This window comes from Cherax quadricarinatus, chromosome 3 (genome assembly GCF_038502225.1).
Source record: "Cherax quadricarinatus isolate ZL_2023a chromosome 3, ASM3850222v1, whole genome shotgun sequence".
NCBI classification, from domain to species: Eukaryota; Metazoa; Arthropoda; class Malacostraca; order Decapoda; family Parastacidae; genus Cherax; species Cherax quadricarinatus.
In genome coordinates, this window is record NC_091294.1 from 26,664,700 (window position 1) to 26,684,476 (window position 19,777).

The 19,777-nt window shown below is 43.6% G+C and overlaps 1 protein-coding gene across 2 annotated transcripts in view; it reads right to left on the reverse strand.

Moving 5' to 3' along the window:
- Positions 1-8,482, reverse strand: part of LOC128684092 (beta-galactosidase) — a 62,426-nt gene extending 53,944 nt beyond the window's left edge. Inside the window, exon 1 of one of the 2 annotated variants that reach the window (XM_070090915.1) lies at positions 8,423-8,482. In XM_070090915.1, coding sequence (XP_069947016.1) covers positions 8,423-8,467 — 45 coding nt within the window. In that variant the 5' untranslated portion in view covers positions 8,468-8,482. Of the gene's footprint in view, positions 1-7,266; positions 7,737-8,422 lie in introns of those variants that run through there. The other variant, XM_070090913.1, reaches the window with a different exon arrangement.
- Between the last annotated feature and the right edge of the window lie 11,295 nt (positions 8,483-19,777).

The window sequence follows — 19,777 nt, forward strand, 5'->3', positions numbered from 1 at the left end:
CAACGTCCAGTATTGGGCCCCTACTTAAACAAGATGGGTCCTACACAGATGACAGCAAGGAAATGAGTGAGCTACTCAAGTCCCAATATGACTCAGTTTTTAGCAAGCCACTAACCAGACTGAGAGTCGAAGATCAAAATGATTTTTTTATGAGAGAGCCACAAAATTTGGTTAACACAAGCCTATCCGATGTTATCCTGACGCCAAATGACTTCGAACAGGCGATAAATGACATGCCCATGCACTCTGCCCCAGGGCCAGACTCATGGAACTCCGTGTTCAAGAACTGCAAGAAGCCCCTATCACGAGCCTTTACCATCCTATGGAGAGGGAGCATGGACACGGGGGTCGTCCCACAGTTACTAAAAACAACAGACATAGCCCCACTCCACAAAGGGGGCAGTAAAGCAACAGCAAAGAACTACAGACCGATAGCACTAACATCCCATATCATAAAAATCTTTGAAAGGGTCCTAAGAAGCAAGATCACCACCCATCTAGAAACCCATCAGTTACACAACCCAGGGCAACATGGGTTTAGAACAGGTCGCTCCTGTCTGTCTCAACTATTGGATCACTACAACAAGGTCCTAAATGCACTAGAAGATAAAAAGAATGCAGATGTAATATATACAGACTTTGCAAAAGCCTTCGACAAGTGTGACCATGGCGTAATAGCGCACAAAATGCGTGCTAAAGGAATAACAGGAAAAGTCGGTCGATGGATCTATAATTTCCTCACTAACAGAACACAGAGAGTAGTCGTCAACAGAGTAAAGTCCGAGGCAGCTACGGTGAAAAGCTCTGTTCCACAAGGCACAGTACTCGCTCCCATCTTGTTCCTCATCCTCATATCCGACATAGACAAGGATGTCAGCCACAGCACCGTGTCTTTCTTTGCAGATGACACCCGAATCTGCATGACAGTGTCTTCCATTGCAGACACTGCAAGGCTCCAGGCGGACATCAACCAAATCTTTCAGTGGGCTGCAGAAAACAATATGAAGTTCAACGATGAGAAATTTCAATTGCTCAGATATGGTAAACACGAGGAAATTAAATCTTCATCAGAATACAAACCAAATTCTGGCCACAAAATAGAGCGAAACACCAACGTCAAAGACCTGGGAGTGATCATGTCGGAGGATCTCACCTTCAAGGACCATAACATTGTATCAATCGCATCTGCTAGAAAAATGACAGGATGGATAATGAGAACCTTCAAAACTAGGGAGGATAAGCCCATGATGACACTCTTCAGGTCACTTGTTCTATCTAGGCTGGAATATTGCTGCACACTAACAGCACCTTTCAAGGCAGGTGAAATTGCTGACCTAGAAAATGTACAGAGAACCTTCACGGCGCGCATAACGGAGATAAAACACCTCAATTACTGGGAGCGCTTGAAGTTCTAAAACTGTATTCCCTGGAACGCAGGCGGGAGAGATACATGATTATATACACCTGGAAAATCCTAGAGGGACTAGTACCGAACTTGCACACGAAAATCACTCACTACAAAAGCAAAAGACTTGGCAGACGATGCAACATCCCCCCAATGAAAAGCAGGGGTGTCACTAGCACGTTAAGAGACCATACAATAAGTGTCAGGAGCCCGAGACTGTTCAACTGCCTCACAGCATACATAAGGGGGATTACCAACAGACCCCTGGCAGTCTTCAAGCTGGCATTGGACAAGCACCTAAAGTCGGAGTTGGTTCCTGACCAGCCGGGCTGTGGCTCGTACGTTGGTTTGCATGCAGCCAGCAGCAACAGCCTGGTTGATCAGGCTCTGATCCACCAGGAGGCCTGGTCACAGACCGGGCCGCGGGGGCGTTGACCCCCGGAACTCTCTCCAGGTAATGTATAGGAGTGAGGCTGATTCATTACCTCTGTAACTTGCCATGATTTTGACCAGATCTACCTGGAGTTCATTACCTTTGTAACTAGTTCAGCTATCATAACTTTGGGGTCCAGTCCCTGGACCCATTATGTACCTCTGTAATCTTTTGACTACCGCCCACAGGATGGGTATGGGGTCCATAATAAAGATATTAAACTAAAACTAAACTCCCGATGGAAATAAGTCCCTTTGTCCAACTTTTTTTGGGGGTTATACAAATTAACATTAAGATCGACAACACTCTAATTACCAGACATAATGAGGGCAAATTCCTAGGCCTATACCTGGACAACAACCTGAATTTCAGCACCCATATCCAACACATAACCAAAAAAGTATCCAAAACAGTTGGGATCCTCTCCAAGATACGATACTACGTGCCGCAAAATGCCCTTCTCACACTATACCACTCACTTATTTATCCATACCTCACCTATGCTATTTGTGCTTGGGGATCAACTGCAGCAACACACCTAAAGCCAATAATAACCCAACAAAAAGCTGCAGTAAGAATAATCACTAAATCCCATCCCAATCAACACACCCCTCTACTCTTCATAGATCTAAACTTACTCCCTGTTCAGTACATCCACACTTACTACTGTGCAATCTACATCTACAGGACCGGTGGCCTGGTGGCTAAAACTCCCGCTTCACACACGGAGGGCCCGGGTTCGATTCCCGGCGGGTGGAAACATTTCGACACGTTTCCTTTACACCTGTTGTCCTGTTCACCTAGCAGCAAATAGGTACCTGGGTATTAGTCGACTGGTGTGGGTCGCATCCTGGGGGACAAGATTGAGGACCCCAATGGAAATAAGTTAGACAGTCCTCGATGACGCACTGACTTTCTTGGGTTATCCTGGGTGGCTAACCCTCCGGGGTTAAAAATCCGAACGAAATCTTATCTCTTAATATCAACCTTGACCTAAAACGCTTTCTTGATAGTTGTGACAGAACCCACAGGCATAACACCAGAAACAAACATCTCTACGACATTCCCCGTGTCCGACTAAACCTTTACAAAAATTCAATGTATGTCAAAGGCCCTAAAATCTGGAACACCCTACCTGAGAACTCTAGAACTGCAGACACATTCATCACCTTCAAAACTACCATTAGAAAACATCTTATCTCCCTGATACACCCCATCAACTAACTACACGAATACCACCTGGTGGTTCACACTTACACTCACTCACCCATTTGACCATAAACAGAAATATTAATCTCAATCTTAAAATAATGAATCCTATGATACTCCAATACTGAAACTATGTACTGTGCCAAAACAAAAGCATTCACATTGCTAAACTCACAAACTAGTATTTAGTCACTTAGCCATAATACCAACTTACCTCATAATTTGTAATATTTTAAAATAAAGAATTAAACTAAGTCTGCCCGAAATGCCTAGCCATGCTAGGCGTTCTAGTGGTACACTCTGTAATCATTATTTAACTACATGTAAACCACACAACAACCAAATTCTGTAAATTCAACATTGTAATCTTTATAGAGAATAAACTTTGAACTGAATTGAATTGAATTGATATACCTGGAGAGTGTTCAGGTGGTCAACGCCCCCGCAGCTTGGTCCATGACCAGGCCTTGCGGTAGATCAGGGTCTGATCAACCAGACTGTTACTGCTGGCTGCACACAAACCACAAACCGACGTACGAACCACAGCCCGGCTGGTCAGGTATTGACTTTACGAACCTGTCCAGCTCCCTCTTGAAGACAATCAGGGGGTCTATTAGTAATCCCCCTTATGGATGCTGGGAGGCAGTTGAACAGTCTTGGACCCCTGACCCTTATTGTGTTGTTTCTTAGAGTACTCATGGCACCCCTGCTTTTGCACCGCCTGCTGAGTCTTTTGTTTTCATAGTGAGTGATTTCTGTGAGCAGATTTGGGACTAGTCTGTCTAGGATTTTCCAAGTGTATATTACGATCAATCAATCAATCAAGTTTATTCTCTATAAAGATTACAATGCGGGGTTTACAGGTTTTGGATATTGTGTGGTTTACATGTTATAAAATACTAATTACAGAGGGGGCCACTAGGACACCTAGCATGGCTAGGCATTTCGGGCAGACTTAGATTAATTCTTAACTCTAAATTATTACAGCTTATGGAATAAGTTGGTATTAAGGCTAAGTGATTACATTATAGTTTGTGAGTTTAGCAATGTGAATGCTTTTGTTTTGGCACAATACACAGGTTCTATATTGGAGTATCACAGGCAAACTTATGACTAGTTGGGATTCATTATTTTATGATTAAAATTCGTATTTCTGTGTTTATAGTCAAATGGGTGAGTGAGTGAGTGAGTGTAAGTGTGAACCACCAGGTGGTTTACATGTAGTTAGTTGTCGGGGTGTATCAGGGAGATAAGATATTGTCTAACGGTAGTTTTGAAAATGATAAATGTGTCTGCAGTTCTAAAGCTTTCAGGTAGGGTGTTCCAGATTTTAGGTCCTTTGACATACATTGGGTTTCAGAATGCTGCTGGTTAGCCATGGGCAATCGAGCCGCTTATTCGTGATCTGTTTCGTTTTTATAGGACAATGTTTGTTGTATTGTCTAAGTAATTTGTTAAGAAAAATGTCTGTCCAATCGTCAATACCATTGGCCTTGGAGAATTCTGTAGACCAGTCAACAGATTTCGTTCGGATTTTTAACCCCTGAGGGTTAGCCACCCAGGATTACCCAAGAAAATCAGTTCGTCACCGAGGGTTGTCTTAATTTATTTCTATTGGGGCCCTCAATTTTGTCCCCCCAGGATGCGACCCACACCAGTCGACTAACACCCAGGTACCTGTTTGCTGCTAGGCGAACAAGACAACAGGTGTAAGGATAAGCATCGAAATGTTTCCACCCACCGGGAATCTAACCTGGGCCCTCCGTGTGTGAAGCGGGAGCTTTAGCCACCAGGCCACTTGGCCACCTATGTATCTTTCTCATCAGCGTTCCAAGGAGTACAGATCAAGGGACTTCAACTGTTTCTGGTAACTGAGGTGTTTTATTGTGTTTATACGTGCAGTGACAGTTCTCTGTATATTCTCCAGGTTTGCAATTTCTCCAGCCTTGAAAGAGACCGTTAGCGTACAGCAGTACTCTAGCCTAGAGAGAACAAGTGATTTGAAAAGTATCATCATTGGCTTGGCATCCCTATGTATGATAATTCGCGCAACCATATTTATGTGTACTTGTACCCAAATAAACTTACTAACCTCCAGGAATACTTCTGTCATCCAAGGCCACCCACCAGGGTCCCAAAAGGCAGACCAGCACGTCCCCAGATAATCCAGTTCCCACTGAAAACAGCACTACCACCGAGGTCCCCAGCGGAAGAGAACGAACAATGATCTTTTCCCTGGCTTGGAGCCGAATTTCACAAGGGGAGAAATATCCCAAAAAATGAGGCCATAAAGAAAGAGGAGGGGAGGGAGGTGGTATTTAGATTCCATCCAAGGAAGGAAACAAGAGGTCCAATTCTTCAGATCAAAGGCCCTTCACCACGTGATAGGGTCCCCCTTCCTTTGAAGGATTTATAACGTGAGAATGCTTCCTCCGATGGGCTTCAATTTTAACACTGATGAATAATAATTAGTGAAAGGGTTTTATAACTATTGGGTGGGTAGATGTCCTTTAGTTAGTTTTTTAAAGCCGTTTCCGATATCCTACTTTGGAGTTGTTAGTTTAATATGTTTATTATGCACCCCATACCCATCCTGTGGGCGGTAGTCAAAAGATTACAGAGGTACATAATGGGTCCAGGGACTGGGCCTCAAAGTTTTGATAGCTGAGCAAGTTACAGAGGCAATGAATTCACAATTTACAAAGGTAATGAACTCACAATTTACAAAGGTAATGAACTCCAGGTAGGTCTAGTCACAATCATTACAAGTTACAAAGGTATTTACAGATTACAGAGGTACACAATGGGTCCAGGGACCGGGCTCCAAAGTTTTGATGGCTGAACTAGGTACAAGGTAATGAACTCACAAGTTACAAAGGTAATGAACTCACAAGTTACAAAGGTAATGAATACTGTAAGAATGGTTACTTACGTTTATACATGGCTGCAATCATGAACAAATTTTAGAGTAATGAGCAATTCACACTTCCACACCCGGTCACAACTGTAGTGAGTTATTGGTGCAAATGTTGATTGCTGAGTCTCTCTCTCTCTCTCACACACACACACACACACACACACACATACAAATTCATACACACACACACATAAACACACACACACACACACACACACACACACACACAAACTCATACACACAACGCAGGGTGTGACAATAATCCATCTGGCAAAGTTTACATTTCGTTTGGTCTACATCTGGTGGTGGTGATTTAACCTGCCAAAGATACTTGTAACCCAGCCGGAGCCGGGCGGTAGTGACATCCAAGAGTCTGCTTATTTTGTTGGATGCACCATAGACATGTGGCTCCTCCTGCATGAGGTGCGGATTGTCATTGATGCGTCAAGGTACCAGTTTGCCAATTTTCTCTTTAAAATTTTATATTTTTTCCATGAAATAACTTCAATGTTCCTCTTTCTGAACTTCAGTCTTTAATTGATGAATTTTATAAAAAAAAATGATACATAAACAAAACCCAAAAATTAAGTCCAAACTTTTCACTTTACTAACTTGGAATTGCTGGTTTCTGTGCGATAACTGGAGAATGCGTTTTCTGATCAGCTTCAAATTTTTAGTGCTGCTTTTCAAAGAAAGTTTTGCATTGGTTTTGGGTTGTCTAAGTTTTAATTTACAAATCTTATTACACATTGATTTCTGTGTACTAACTACAGAATACCTCTTCTGCTCACCTTCAAATATCAAAAGTTTTGTCTCTAAATTAGCACAAGACAACCCAATAATAAAAACAGTCTTTGTGGCTCTAGTGGTAGAACCTTCAGCTCATCTGAAGGATCAAGCTTTGATGTTGGGATGAGTGGAAACGATGGGCATATTTTTTTTCACCAGTTATCCCTGTTCTCTTAGCAGTGTGTACTCAGGTACTGATTGTTGTTGGAAGGGGATCAAAAATCCCCAGTGTAAATAAGTCACATTAATTGGGTTTCTTGAGTTATCCTGGGTTGTAAACTTCCCAGGTTAATAATTAGTAAAGGTATTCTTACGTTTTTAAAAATAAACCTTTAAGGGAAAAATATAACAACCACTATAGGTTATTAGGAATTTTAATTAAGTTAATGTTACTAATTTATTACTGAATTTCTTTCCCTGCAGCATACACTAGCTGATACTAAAGTCTTCATTCATATCTTCAGAACACAAGCAAAAAACCAGTTATTGTAGGAAAAAGGTTATCATACTTACTCTTAATAATCCAGGAGCGACATCAGATAAAATGAAGCAGAGGAGAATGTATACAAAGCCTTTATTTTTTTTACCTTCCATACTTTCAAAATTCTATTTTGTGTTGTTGTCCATTGAAAATAAATAAGCACATTATCATAATACTGTCATTCAGTTCTCATTCTTATATATTTCCCAAATTTTCTTATCTTTGTTTCATTACTCATAATATTGAGAAAACACAAACTTGCTTAGTATGAAATTCACCAAAAGTTATTAATAAAACAAATAATTTCTGTAATGCAGTAGAAAAAAATAGACGAATTGACTCGGGCTGTTTTTAATGTAGGTGATGTTGACTACTGTCAGTGTTGTGTTGTCTCTTCTGCTGACAAATATATATTATAATTAAGTAGAATGTTGTGCTGAACTATGACAGTTACGGAGTAACAAGGCTGTTAACACTAAGAAGAATGCCAGCTTGTATCTGCCATGATCACGAGTCCTTCACTGATCAAGTCTCATTGACTTACATAAGACCTCCAGAAGCTCCGGCCGGGTTACCACTATCTCTGGGAGATTAAATCATTACCACTACATTATTTAGACCAAACTAAATGTAAACTTTGAAAATGGACAATTCTCACACCTTGTGTCACTATGTGCTGGAATGAGATAAAATTGATAAATTCGAAGACAACTCACTCAAAAATGCTGAAGAAATATGAAAGTGTTTTATCTACAGCGGTATATTACCAACAATTCTGGAAAAATACCCTAACCTTGCCACAACATCGTCAATAACGCATAACAAGTTGACCTTCCATTACAAACATACTTTGCTAAACTGTGAGGTAATGCTTTTGTAATTGTTTTTTGTGTGTGACTTAAATCATGTCTGCATAAATAACTGATTACGATTGTAACTAAATAAATAAATCTAAATAGTTCGTTACCGCTGTAACTTGTTTAGTTATCAGAACTTTACGATCCAGTCCCTGAACCCATTATGTACCTCTGTAATCTTTTTATTACCACCCATACCATGAATATAGGGTGCATAATAAACATATTAAATAAACTAACTAGCATAAATGGAAGTTTTGTCGTATAATTTCCCACAAATAATACTATATGTAGGCTACACTTAGTATAGACAACAATACCTAGAGTATACCTGGAAAGAGTTTCGGGGAGTCAACGCCCCCTCGGTCCGGTCCATGACCAGGCCTCGTGGTGGATCAGGGCCTGATCAACCATGCTGTTACTGCTGGCAGCACGCAAACCAACGTACGAACCACAGCCCGGCTGGTCACGTACTGATTCTAGGTGCCTGTCCAGCTCCCTAGTTGTGCCTCATTTGATGAACTGGAATGAGGCACAACTAGTTCTCACCGAACCAGACCTCAGACGCCGACGGTGCCTAGAAGCCTCACTAATCGCCGTCACCGACACTATAGAACGTAACACTGGAAACTACAAAATTTCAAAAACATTGGCATACATGATACTTAAGCACCACCAACCCAACAACACAGGAGTCAAATTTCATCGTCTACCCGTCCTCATCCCAACATGACATTCTTCAGGTCACCATGCGTCACTCACACCTCACTCCGCCTATATATATATATGATGTCTTTCTATCTCTGTATGTTAGAAGTGATCAAGGTCCCAGGACCGAAACGTCTTCTAATAAATATATCATAGTGTTTGCTTACGTGTTTTTCTAAACCAACTTGGCAGACGATGCAACATCCCCCAATGAAAAGCAGGGGTGTCACTAGCACGTTAAGAGACCATACAATAAGTGTCAGGGGCCCGAGACTGTTCAACTGCCTCCAAGCATGCATAAGGGGGATTACCAACAGACCCCTGGCAGTCTTCAAGCTGGCACTGGACAAACACCTAAAGTCGGTTCCTGGCCAGCCGGGCTGTGGCTCGTACGTTGGTTTGCGTGCAGCCAGCAGTAACAGCCTGGTTGATCAGGCTCTGATCCACCAGTAGGCCTGGTCACAGACCGGGCCGCGGGGGCGTTGATCCCCGGAACTCTCCCCAGGTAAACTCCAGGTAAGGTTTATACAATTACAGGCGTTACATCTAGCAGCAAGGAGCTGCACTCGATGCAGCACACACTCAGTTGCATCGGTCTGTTTACGTTGTGTGTGTTGTAACGCGTGGTTGGTGTTGGTGGCCGCTTAAATTATTTTCAGTAGCGTTAACTTTAATTACCATTTGATAAACGATGGCAGTGGAAACTAGAGTAAACTCAGTTAAATATTTACAAAGTATTAACTTTTCGCAGTTGATTTTAAGTGAAAAAAGTAAAGATAAAAGAAAACGGACAGTATAAACCAGTTTTATCCTTTCTACATAAAAATTCCCCTCAAGGAAGGTTCCTTGATGTTGGTGAGGGGCTCTTGAGTTAGGGAATTGGATCTGTGCTCCAGTTCCCCGAATTAAGGCTGAATGCCTTCCACATCCCCCCCCCAGGCGCTGTACAATCCTCCGGGTTTAGCGCTTCCCCTTGATTATAATAATAATTATTATTATTATTATAATCAAGGGGAAGCGCTAAACCCGGAGGATTATACAGTATAATAATAATAATAATAATAATACAAAAAAGTAGCCATGTATAAACGTAAGTAACCATTCTTACAGTATTCATTACCTTTGTAACTTGTGAGTTCATTACCTTTGTACCTAGTTCAGCTATCAAAACTTTGGGAGCCCAGTCCCTGGACCCATTACGTACCTCTGTAATCTGTAAATACCTTTGTAACTTGTCATGATTGTGACCAGACCTACCTGGAGTTCATTACCTTTGTAAATTGTGAGTTCATTACCTTTGTAAATTGTGAGTTCATTACCTTTGTAATTGTGAGTTCATTACCTCTGCAACTTGCTCAGCTATCAAAACTTTGGAGCCCAATCCCTGGACCCATTATGTACCTCTGTAATCTTTTGACTACCACCCACAGGATGGGTATGGGATGCATAATAAACATATTAAACTAACTTTGTGGCTGTGACGAAAAGAACTTTTTATTCTGTTTTCCATGATTACTATTTGATGGGGACTTCATGGATGAAAGTGGCGTGACTGACTTGAGACATTTACCACAAAAAGTAATGAAACATGAGCAGTCAACCAAGCATATAAATAACATTATTGATTTGTCAATGCTGGGTAAAGTGAACACTGCAGCTCAGATTGATTCAGCATACAAGATTTCGATAGCGAAACACAATTTCAAAAAGTTGTAACATCATCAGCTCAGCCACGTCTTCACCAGCAGGACTGTTGACCACCTCTACGGGTACATATAAGTGAACGCTTATCATTATTAAATTTTAAAAATTATTACTTTAATAACTTTTATTATGCTGTTCTATGAGGCTCATTAGGTGATTGTACACAAAACTTAGGGCTATTGTTATAACTGGGAAGGTAAGCAAATTGTGGAAAATATTTTAATTTTCCGAAGCTATAGTGCCTAATAGATGTTTAATGTGTTGATTTTGGTCAAAAATGTATTTGAAAATGGAATAGAACCAATACGGTTCCCCCTGTGCCTGTGCGGATGTGCGGGGAGACAGGTCATGGAGGAGCGGGAGTGTTTTGAATTCAGAAGCGCTAAGCCACAAGGGCTATACAGCGCTGCAGGGCAGGAAGGAAGCGAGGGCATCAGGTGGCAAAAGGGTGGTGGATGAGTAATAGGTTACGGATAACAGCGGAGCAGTGGATGGTGAAAGGGTAAAGGGCAGCAAGAGACTGAGCTAGAAAGGGCTGAGGGGAGTGTGTAAGGTATCATCATCAGAGTTTGTGGAGTAAATCAGTTGTTGTCAAGAAGTCAATGAGTCAGGATTAAAGGAGGGTCCATCAGCAAGAAGGGAAGGTAAAGAGAGAGTAATAGAACGAAGACGGCGTTGGAGGTAAATTATGCGTGCTCGTTGATAGAGAAGGCAGTCTAACAGAAGGTGGCTAATCGATACTGGAACTGACACTGCTCACAGAGAGGTACAGGGTGCCTCTCCATGAGATACCCGTGAGTAAGACAAGTGTGGCCAATGCGAAGACGGGAGAGAGTGGTCTCCCAACCATGGCACTGATGACAAGAAGACGGCCAGTAACCTATGCTCGGTTTAATAGAATGAAGTTTGTTACCAAGCAGAGTTGATCAACGTTGTTGCCAATGGGCGTGAAGGTGGGTAGTTATTGCAGCAAAATAGTCCAGAAATGGAACACCTCTATAGGAAATTGGTAGGTCATGTACTGCTGACCGCGCAGCAGTGTCTGCCTGTTCATTGCCCTGTACGTCGACATGACCAGGGACCCAACAAAAAATAATATCTTTATGCTTCGTAGAGATACGGCGTAGCCAAAGTTGGATATGGAGAACTAGGGGGTGAGATGTATCAAATTTTCGTATAGCCTGTACAGCACTAAGGGAGTCTGAGACTACCACAAATGATGACACAGGCATAGATGCAATACGAATAAGTGCTGCAAGAATGGCATACAGTTCAGCAGTAAAAATGATAGTAAATGCCCCCGCACGACGCTGTCCGGAAACACTGCTGCAAATCCGACGCTGTCTGAAGACTTAGAGCCATCTGTGTACACAGCGGTGGCATGAGAATGGGAGTGGAAGTGATCAAGAAAAAGAGAGCGGGAAGCCACCGTAGGCAGTTGAGCTTTCGAGCAAGGGAGTGAGAAAGAACAGGGGCCAGTTGAGCGAACAGCTGGACCTTCCCAGGGGGGTAGGGAAAAGTGAGATGCTACATGAACATATAAAGGTGGTAACTGAAGGGAAGACAAGAGTGAATGTAGGCGAAGAGAAAAGGGACGGAGCAAACAGGGGCGGCGAACGAATAAAGAATGTCTACTAATATCGGTGACCATTCTATAAATGGAAGGATTGTGGAGATCGTGAGAGCGTACATAGTAGCGAAGGCAATGGGCATCACAGCGATCAGACAAGGATGGAACATTCGCTTCTGCATAGAGGCTCTCAACAGGGGAAGAGCGAAAAGCACCAAGGCACAAACGTAATCCTTGGTGATGGATAGAGTTAAGGCTAGAGAGAGTAGCAGGAGAGGCCGCGGAATAAATCTGGTCACCATAATTGAGTTTCGATAAAACGAGGGCTGAATGTAGGCGAAGCAGAGTTCGACGATCAGCTCCCCAGGAAAGATGAACAAGGGTTTTAAAAAGGTTTAGCCGGCTGTGACAAGTTGCCTTCAGAGAGGTAATGTGAGGTTTCCAGGATAACCTACGGTCAAAGAGAAGGCCTAGAAACCTGACTGTATCACGTTCGGGGATACGGGAGCCATAGAGATACAAAGGATGATCGGAGATGACAGAGCGTCTAGTGAAAGTAATTTGGTGAGTTTTGGTACTTGAAAATTTAAACCCATGCGTGGTGGCCCAAGTGGAAACACGGTCGACCGCATGCTGGACAGAAACTGCAATAAGATGACAGTCAGCGCCTGCACAAGCAATAGCGAAGTCATCAACATAGAGTGATGACCAAATATTGGGTGGAAGAACAGAGGCCAAATCATTTATAGCAAGGAGAAAAAGTGTTGTGCTTAGAACACATCCCTGAGGGACACCTTCAGCTTGGACGAAGTCCGGGGAAAGAACATTATTGACTCGAACACGGAAATGTCTGTCAGTTAAAAAGTTCTTAAGGAAGGATGGTAGATTGCCTTGGAGGCCTAAGGAATGGGCCTGGGCCAAAATATTATACCTCCAAGTTGTGTCATATGCCTTCTCAAGGTCAAAAAATATGGCAATAGCTGAGTGATTATTCGCAAAGGCATTACGAACATACGTATCCAAGCGTAGTAAGGGGTCTATGGTAGAACGACCCTTACAAAAGCCATATTGACTAGCGGAGAGACTGTTGTGTGTCTCTAAATACCACATTAAACGTCGATTTACGAGACGTTCCATCACTTTGCAAACTGCACTAGTAAGAGTGATGGGACGATAGTGGGAGGCATCATGTCCTGTAGTACCCGGTTTGCGGAAAGGGAGAACAATGGCAGATTTCCACAGCTGGGGAAGAACTCCTTGTGCCCAAATAAGATTGAAGAGGTGTAAGAGGACTACAAGGGCTGACCGATGTAAATGTTGTAACATACGAATATGAATGTCGTCAGGCCCAGCTGCCGATGATCGGCAAGCTGAGAGCGTTGCCTCTAGTTCTTAAAGTGTAAAAGGCACATTATACTGTTCTTCTCTGAGAGAAGAAAAGTCCAAGGGTACTAACTCTCTGGCAGACATTGAGGAAAGAAACGAGGGGCATAGATGGAGCCCCCGGGAAATACGGACCAGATGTGTGCCAAGTTCAATGGCAACGTCGAGAGGGTTTGCTACATCAACACCAGCGACCCATAGAACAGGAGCCGGGTCAGGAGAGTATTTACCACTCAATTTCCTCACTTTTTTCCAGACTGCACTCATAGAAGAAGCAGAGGTGATGGTGGAAACATAGTCTTGCCAACAAGTGCGTTTAGCTTCACGGATGACACGGCGAGCGATCGCATGCTTCTGCTTAAAATCAAGAAGTCTCTCAGCGGTTCTATTGTACCGGTACCTGCCCCATGCAGCGTGTTTCAAACGTACTGCACGAGCACAAGCAGGAGACCACCAAGGCACGCACTTCTGAGAATGCCTGCCTGAGGTTTGGGGTATAGAATGAGAAGCTGCGGTATAAACTGACATCGAGAAAAGGTGTAGGAGCTCATCAATGGAGGATGAAGAAGGAACCTCACTAAAAGCAGTGAGGTGTGAGTAAAGATCCCAATTTGCCCGATCAAATTGCCAGCGAGGGCTACGGAAAGGTGGTGAATAGGAAGGAGAAGTAAAAATGATTGGAAAATGTACGCTGTCATGTAAGTCCGGTAGAACAGACCAGGTGAAGTCTAGTGCAGTGGAGGAAGAGCAGACTGATAGATCAATGCAAGAGAGAGTATGAGTACGAGGATCAAAATGGGTGGGAGTACCCGTATTTAAAACATGGAGGGGGTGAGAGGCGAGAAAAGCCTCCAACTGGATGCCACGTGAGTCACAATGAGACCCCCCCAGAGGAAATGGTGGGCATTAAAATCACCAAGTAACAGAAGTGGTGGTGGTAAGGATGAAACAAGAAAGGCAAAGTCTGGGATAGAAAATGCTCGAGGAGAGAGATATAAAGAACATATTGTAAACCACTTATTCAAGTGGATACGGGCTGCAGTGTAATGCAGTGAGGTATGGACAAATAGTTGACAGTACGGAATATCATTGCGTAGAAGAAGGGCACTTTCATTAAAGGTCCCATCTGAGAAAGGATCCGAAGAATACAATAAATTATAGCCTGAGGTAGGTTGGAAAACAGCCGAGTGTAATTTTGGTTCTTGTAAGCAAGCACCAACAGGGGAAAACCTGGAAAGCAACATCTGAAGCTCACCCCGATTACCCCTGAGGCCGCAGATATTCCACTGTAAATAGGCCATGATTGGCGATGAAGAAAATACCAGGAATCTGTAGGTAAAGGCACCTACGGACTAGAGGGGTTAGAAAAGTCAATGTGTGGTGGCATTGGAAGACATTCAAGCAGCGAAGGAACGGAGCGTTGCGAAGAACGGGGTTGTGAAGATGGAGAGGGAAGAGAAGGAACAGGAAGTGAATCAGTGTCCATTGAAGGTTTAGTCTTTGCAATATATTCTGAAATGGCTTCAAGTGTTTCTGAATTCAAAGATGTATGGGAAACCATATTGGAGATAGAAGGAGGAGGGTGAGTAAAGATTGGGACAGTAATGGACTGTACCAAAGTAGAGGGGGAGGGAAGAGTGTAAGGGACTGGAGATAAAGTGTGGGGGGGGGGACAGAAGAGGCAGAAACCTGGGAGGTGGCAGAAGAGGGAGAAACTTGGGAAGGGATGGGGGTGGAAGGCATAGTACGAGGAGGAGGGTGAATCTCCACACTTGTAATAGAGCCAGAGAGAGGGGAAGAACTAGGTACAGAGACTGGAAAGGTAAAGTGTGGAGGTGGAAGAAGGGAAGGAAGGGGCAAAGAAGATTTGAGCAATGTGGATTTTTTGGACTTCTGAGAAGTAGAGGGGCGATTGGTATTAGGTGTCGTATGAGGTCTTGTCGATACTGGGGCTTGTGAGGAAGGACGCGAAGATGTGAGAACAGACTGAGTTGAAGTCAGGACGTCAGAGCCAAGGACAGCAAAAGGATTAGATGCCGGAGTGGCTATGGGAGGGGTAACAACAGAGGAGGCTGCAGAAGATGGGACCCCAGAAGTGGGGGGATGTTTGGAAACACGAGAATAAGAAACACTGGGTAGTCTCCCTTGGAGGCGGAGATGAGTAACTGCCATAGCATAAGGGAGACCTTCTGCCTCTTTGAGGCAGCGGATTTCACGTTCATTTAAGTAGACCTGGCAACGGCGGGAGTACGAAGGGTGAGCTTCATTACAATTAAGGCAAGATGGAGTTTGACTGCAAGATGTATTAGAATGGTCGTCGGCACCACAGACTGGGCATTCGGCCATAGATCTGCAATATTTCGCTGGGTGACCAAAACGCCAGCAATTTCTACACTGTTGCGGTGTAGGTATCACCTTTCGAACTTGTAACCGATGTCCCGCGACATATACAGAGGACGGGAGTTCTCGGCTGTCAAAAGTTAAACGAGCCACATTGCAAGGGTAACGTCTCCGCCCCCGGGCAGGAAGGACATAAGTGTCTACTTTGAGGATTGGGAGATCCTGGAGTTCCAGCTGTTCAAGAATGTCATTGCCACATGACTGGAAATTCTGTTGGACTATGGTATGGGGCAGAATGACAGTACCACTACAAGAATTGAGAGAAAGATGTTTTTCAATAGTGATAGTAGTATCGATATTCGAAAGGAAAGAAAGATCACGAGCTTGGGTAGCATTCTGGACAGTGACGATGAGCGTACCGCTCTTGAGAGCATGAAATGAAATATCTCTACCAACATGACGCAGGAGCGCTTTGCCAATACTATGGTCAGAAAGGTAGGCAGAGGAAGAAGTCGGTCTTAAAGTAAAGAATTTAGTCCATTGTGTGGTCCGAAACTGAGCATGGAGAGGGAGTGCTTGACGTGTCGGTCTTTTCGGAGTAGAATGGGAAGGTAACGAAGGAGCATCATCAGGAGATTGACATTGGCGTTTAGGAGTAGGACCGGAGTTGGTCCAGCGTGAAATGGGCGGGCGATTCGAAAATTGCCGTACCGTAGAGGGAGAAGCCGGAAGCATAGTCAAAGGAGAGCGGAGTTCAGACAAATCGAAGGAGTCAGTCGAAGCCCCGGTACCTGAAGCGGGTGAGGAAACAGCACCAGCAAGAGGTACAGGGGCATCAGGAGTGTCCGAAGAGTGGTCTAAACACAAGGCAGGGTCAGAATGGGGTGCGGTATCAAGAAGGGGCCTGGGGGTAGTGGGTTCATGGATTGGGTTCTCCATGGTTAGGTTACTCCTTTGCTTTTTGTTTTAAAGAAAAAAAAAGAAAGAAGAAAAGAAAATAAAAATAAAAAAAAGAATAAAAAAAGGGGGGAGCGGGGAGGAATAGTTCCCAGGAGGAATGAAAGGGCTGGAAATCTCCCTCCGCGCCCAAGAGGACCTCAGCACCACTAGTAGCGCAGATGCAGCATGGAACCCGTGCCATACCCTACCCTTCATGCCAGTAAACCAGCAATCCGGGATAGCAACCTCACATCTGCCGAGCTACCTCGGTGGACAAAAGAGAGGGCGGCCGGATATCTGCCACAAAGCATACCTCCTTCGGCCACCACCCCCGGAATCCGAAAGGTGGCTTCCAGAGATACACCCATCGCCCGAAAGACACCCAAAGCTACTCCGGGATACCGGAGAGGGATCGGCACATCCCCAGGCGATCCAGATTCCACGGCAAACTATGCCACCGCCAAGAACCTCAACGGAATGGGATGGACCCCGGTGTCCTTTCCCCTACCTAGGAACTAGCGGGCCTGTGGGAGAAATCCCAAAGGTCAAAAAGAGGAAGGGCAAAAGGGAGGGGTGGGGAGGAGGAGGAGGAATGGAAAAAGGGGAGGATGGGGAGGATGGGATAGGGGAGGGGAGAATGGGGGGTAATTAGGTTCGGTCTGAGGAAGAAGACCGACAGGTCTAATTCCTCAGACCAAGAGCCTCTTCACCACGCCAAGGAGCCCCCCTTGAAGAGGTGAATTGAGTGAAGAGGCTTGGAAAGCATGGGAACAGGAAATTGGCGTTCATGGCGGCCTAAGGTTTAATATAGGCCTCACTTCATAATAGGAAGTGTCGTAACTGTTCCTGATGAAGAGTGAGGGAACGTGATTTACGGGACCACCGTAATAAAGTGGTAAAATTAGTTAATAATGGTGGGACCAGCGGTGACTGGTGCACCGCCATAGAGTGTCCAGGGGAAAATACCCGTGATTTAATCCTCACTCATCGGTCTCAGATCTTAATGGAGTGACCTCTAATGTGTATAATAATTATGAGACATTAAATCGTTTTGTGAATTGTAATGTAATCAGTGATAATAACACTAAGTTAAGAGAATGTGTGAAGTGAAATAAGTCGCCTTGCTCCGAGTGAACACGTTAGACCTCGTTGTTCCTGTCCCAAGGAGAGCGAAGTTTTATGGAGTCACGCCTTCTAAACTGGGACAAACCAACGGATACCTCGTCCTGCTGGAATAAGAACCGTGTCGGTGTAGTAGGACATCAAAATGAGATGGTGAATGGAGGAAATAAGGAGCATCAATCACCCACAGTTAAGTAACCCTTCTAGTTATAAGAGACTGATACTGGCCAGTTAGGTACGTTGTAATTGGATAGGTTGGGGGTGATCCAGCTATATCAAGTGACCACCAGAGAATATCTGGTAAGTGGTGGTCCTATATACCCCCCCCTTCATTCAGTTAAACTAATGTAATCTATACAGTCCACAATTAATTAGTAGCACCGTACTTGTGGGTGCTATCCAATTTATACTGGTCTCGGATAGATATGGATAAGATTGTGAGTGTCGAAGGCCCACCTGCAGTGACCAGGGGTGGTCAAGTTTTTTCACATGTCTACACGGGGTGACTACGGTAAACAATATAGTTGTTGTCCCCCATTGAGATTACTTGTATGCATGTAATGTTGAGATACATACAGGTAACACCCTAAAAAATTTTCCATACAAATGGAGTGTCAACTTTGTGATAGATACAAGACAAAGAGTAGTTAGTAGAAAACAGAGCAAACTCCAGCATCAGCGAGGTAAAAAGCTCAGTACCTCAGCTCACTGTCTTGCCACTTCTACTCTTTCTTATCCTTACAGCAAAGATAAAAACACTCGCCATTGTTTTGTATCATCTGTGGATGAAACAAAATTAAGCATGAAAGTCACTAGGGTAGAAGACACTGTAATCAGTCCATCAATCTTTTCAAATTTGATGGATTAATTACATCGACTCAAGGCTGAGGGACTAATTACCTCAAACTCCTCCTGTTCTTCACCATTCTCCTTTGCATGGACTGATGAAGCTATTGCGTGGCGAAACGTTTCCTTATTAAAGATACCCAAGTGTTGCACATGTGTTTAGTTTATCAACATCACTAGTGTTTATAGCAGACGTGATGGTGCTCTGGTCACATACTCCCAGGGTTGCTTGCTCAACCATATTGTTTGAAATGAAGCATGAGCCAGTATTCAGACATGAAGAATCTGGTAGGCCTACTGCCTCTTTATGAGGGGGGGGGTGATGGGTGCCCTGCGGTTGGCAGAGATGTGGGCAGTTTTCACGTTGCAGTCAGCATGATTAGATTTTGCCACCGAAGTGACTAGTTTATTGTGCACACCATATCCATCCTGTGGATGGTATCGCAAGAGCATATGGATACACAAAAGGCCTAGGAACTAGGCCCCAAGAGGGTTAACAGGTGTACATATGGATTTATATCTACATATCTACAGTTCACTTATATGTTACAAGCAAATTTAGGAAACTTGCTTAGTATATCTGGTATCTTATTTTCATTAATAAGATATCTTGACATGTCACATAGGTTATTATACTGTCTATCTCTGTATTCCTCAATAAATGGACAATTAAGCACATAGTGTTCAAGACAGTGACCATATGCCTGACCACATAATTTGCATTTAGTTTGATCATCATCTGTGTGTCTCCCAAACTGCCAGAAGTACTTGTAACCAAGCATAATCCTGGCCACTACAACATCAGTCTGTTCACATTGCAAGTTGCTCCATAAACATATTTATCTATGCTCATGTTATCATAGTGGGTTATACCAAAGATATACCTAAGTTATATTCTACATTCTCCTTCTGGGTACTCTTCTTGGCTAACACAACAACTTTATCATGAAGGAGTAATCCAGTGTGTGATGGGATCGATATCAATTGTACATTAATTCCTTTGTCCCGGATTTTTGAGTGTCTATACCTGGCTTCTCCAATGAGCATGCTATTGGAGTCATTATACGAGTCAAG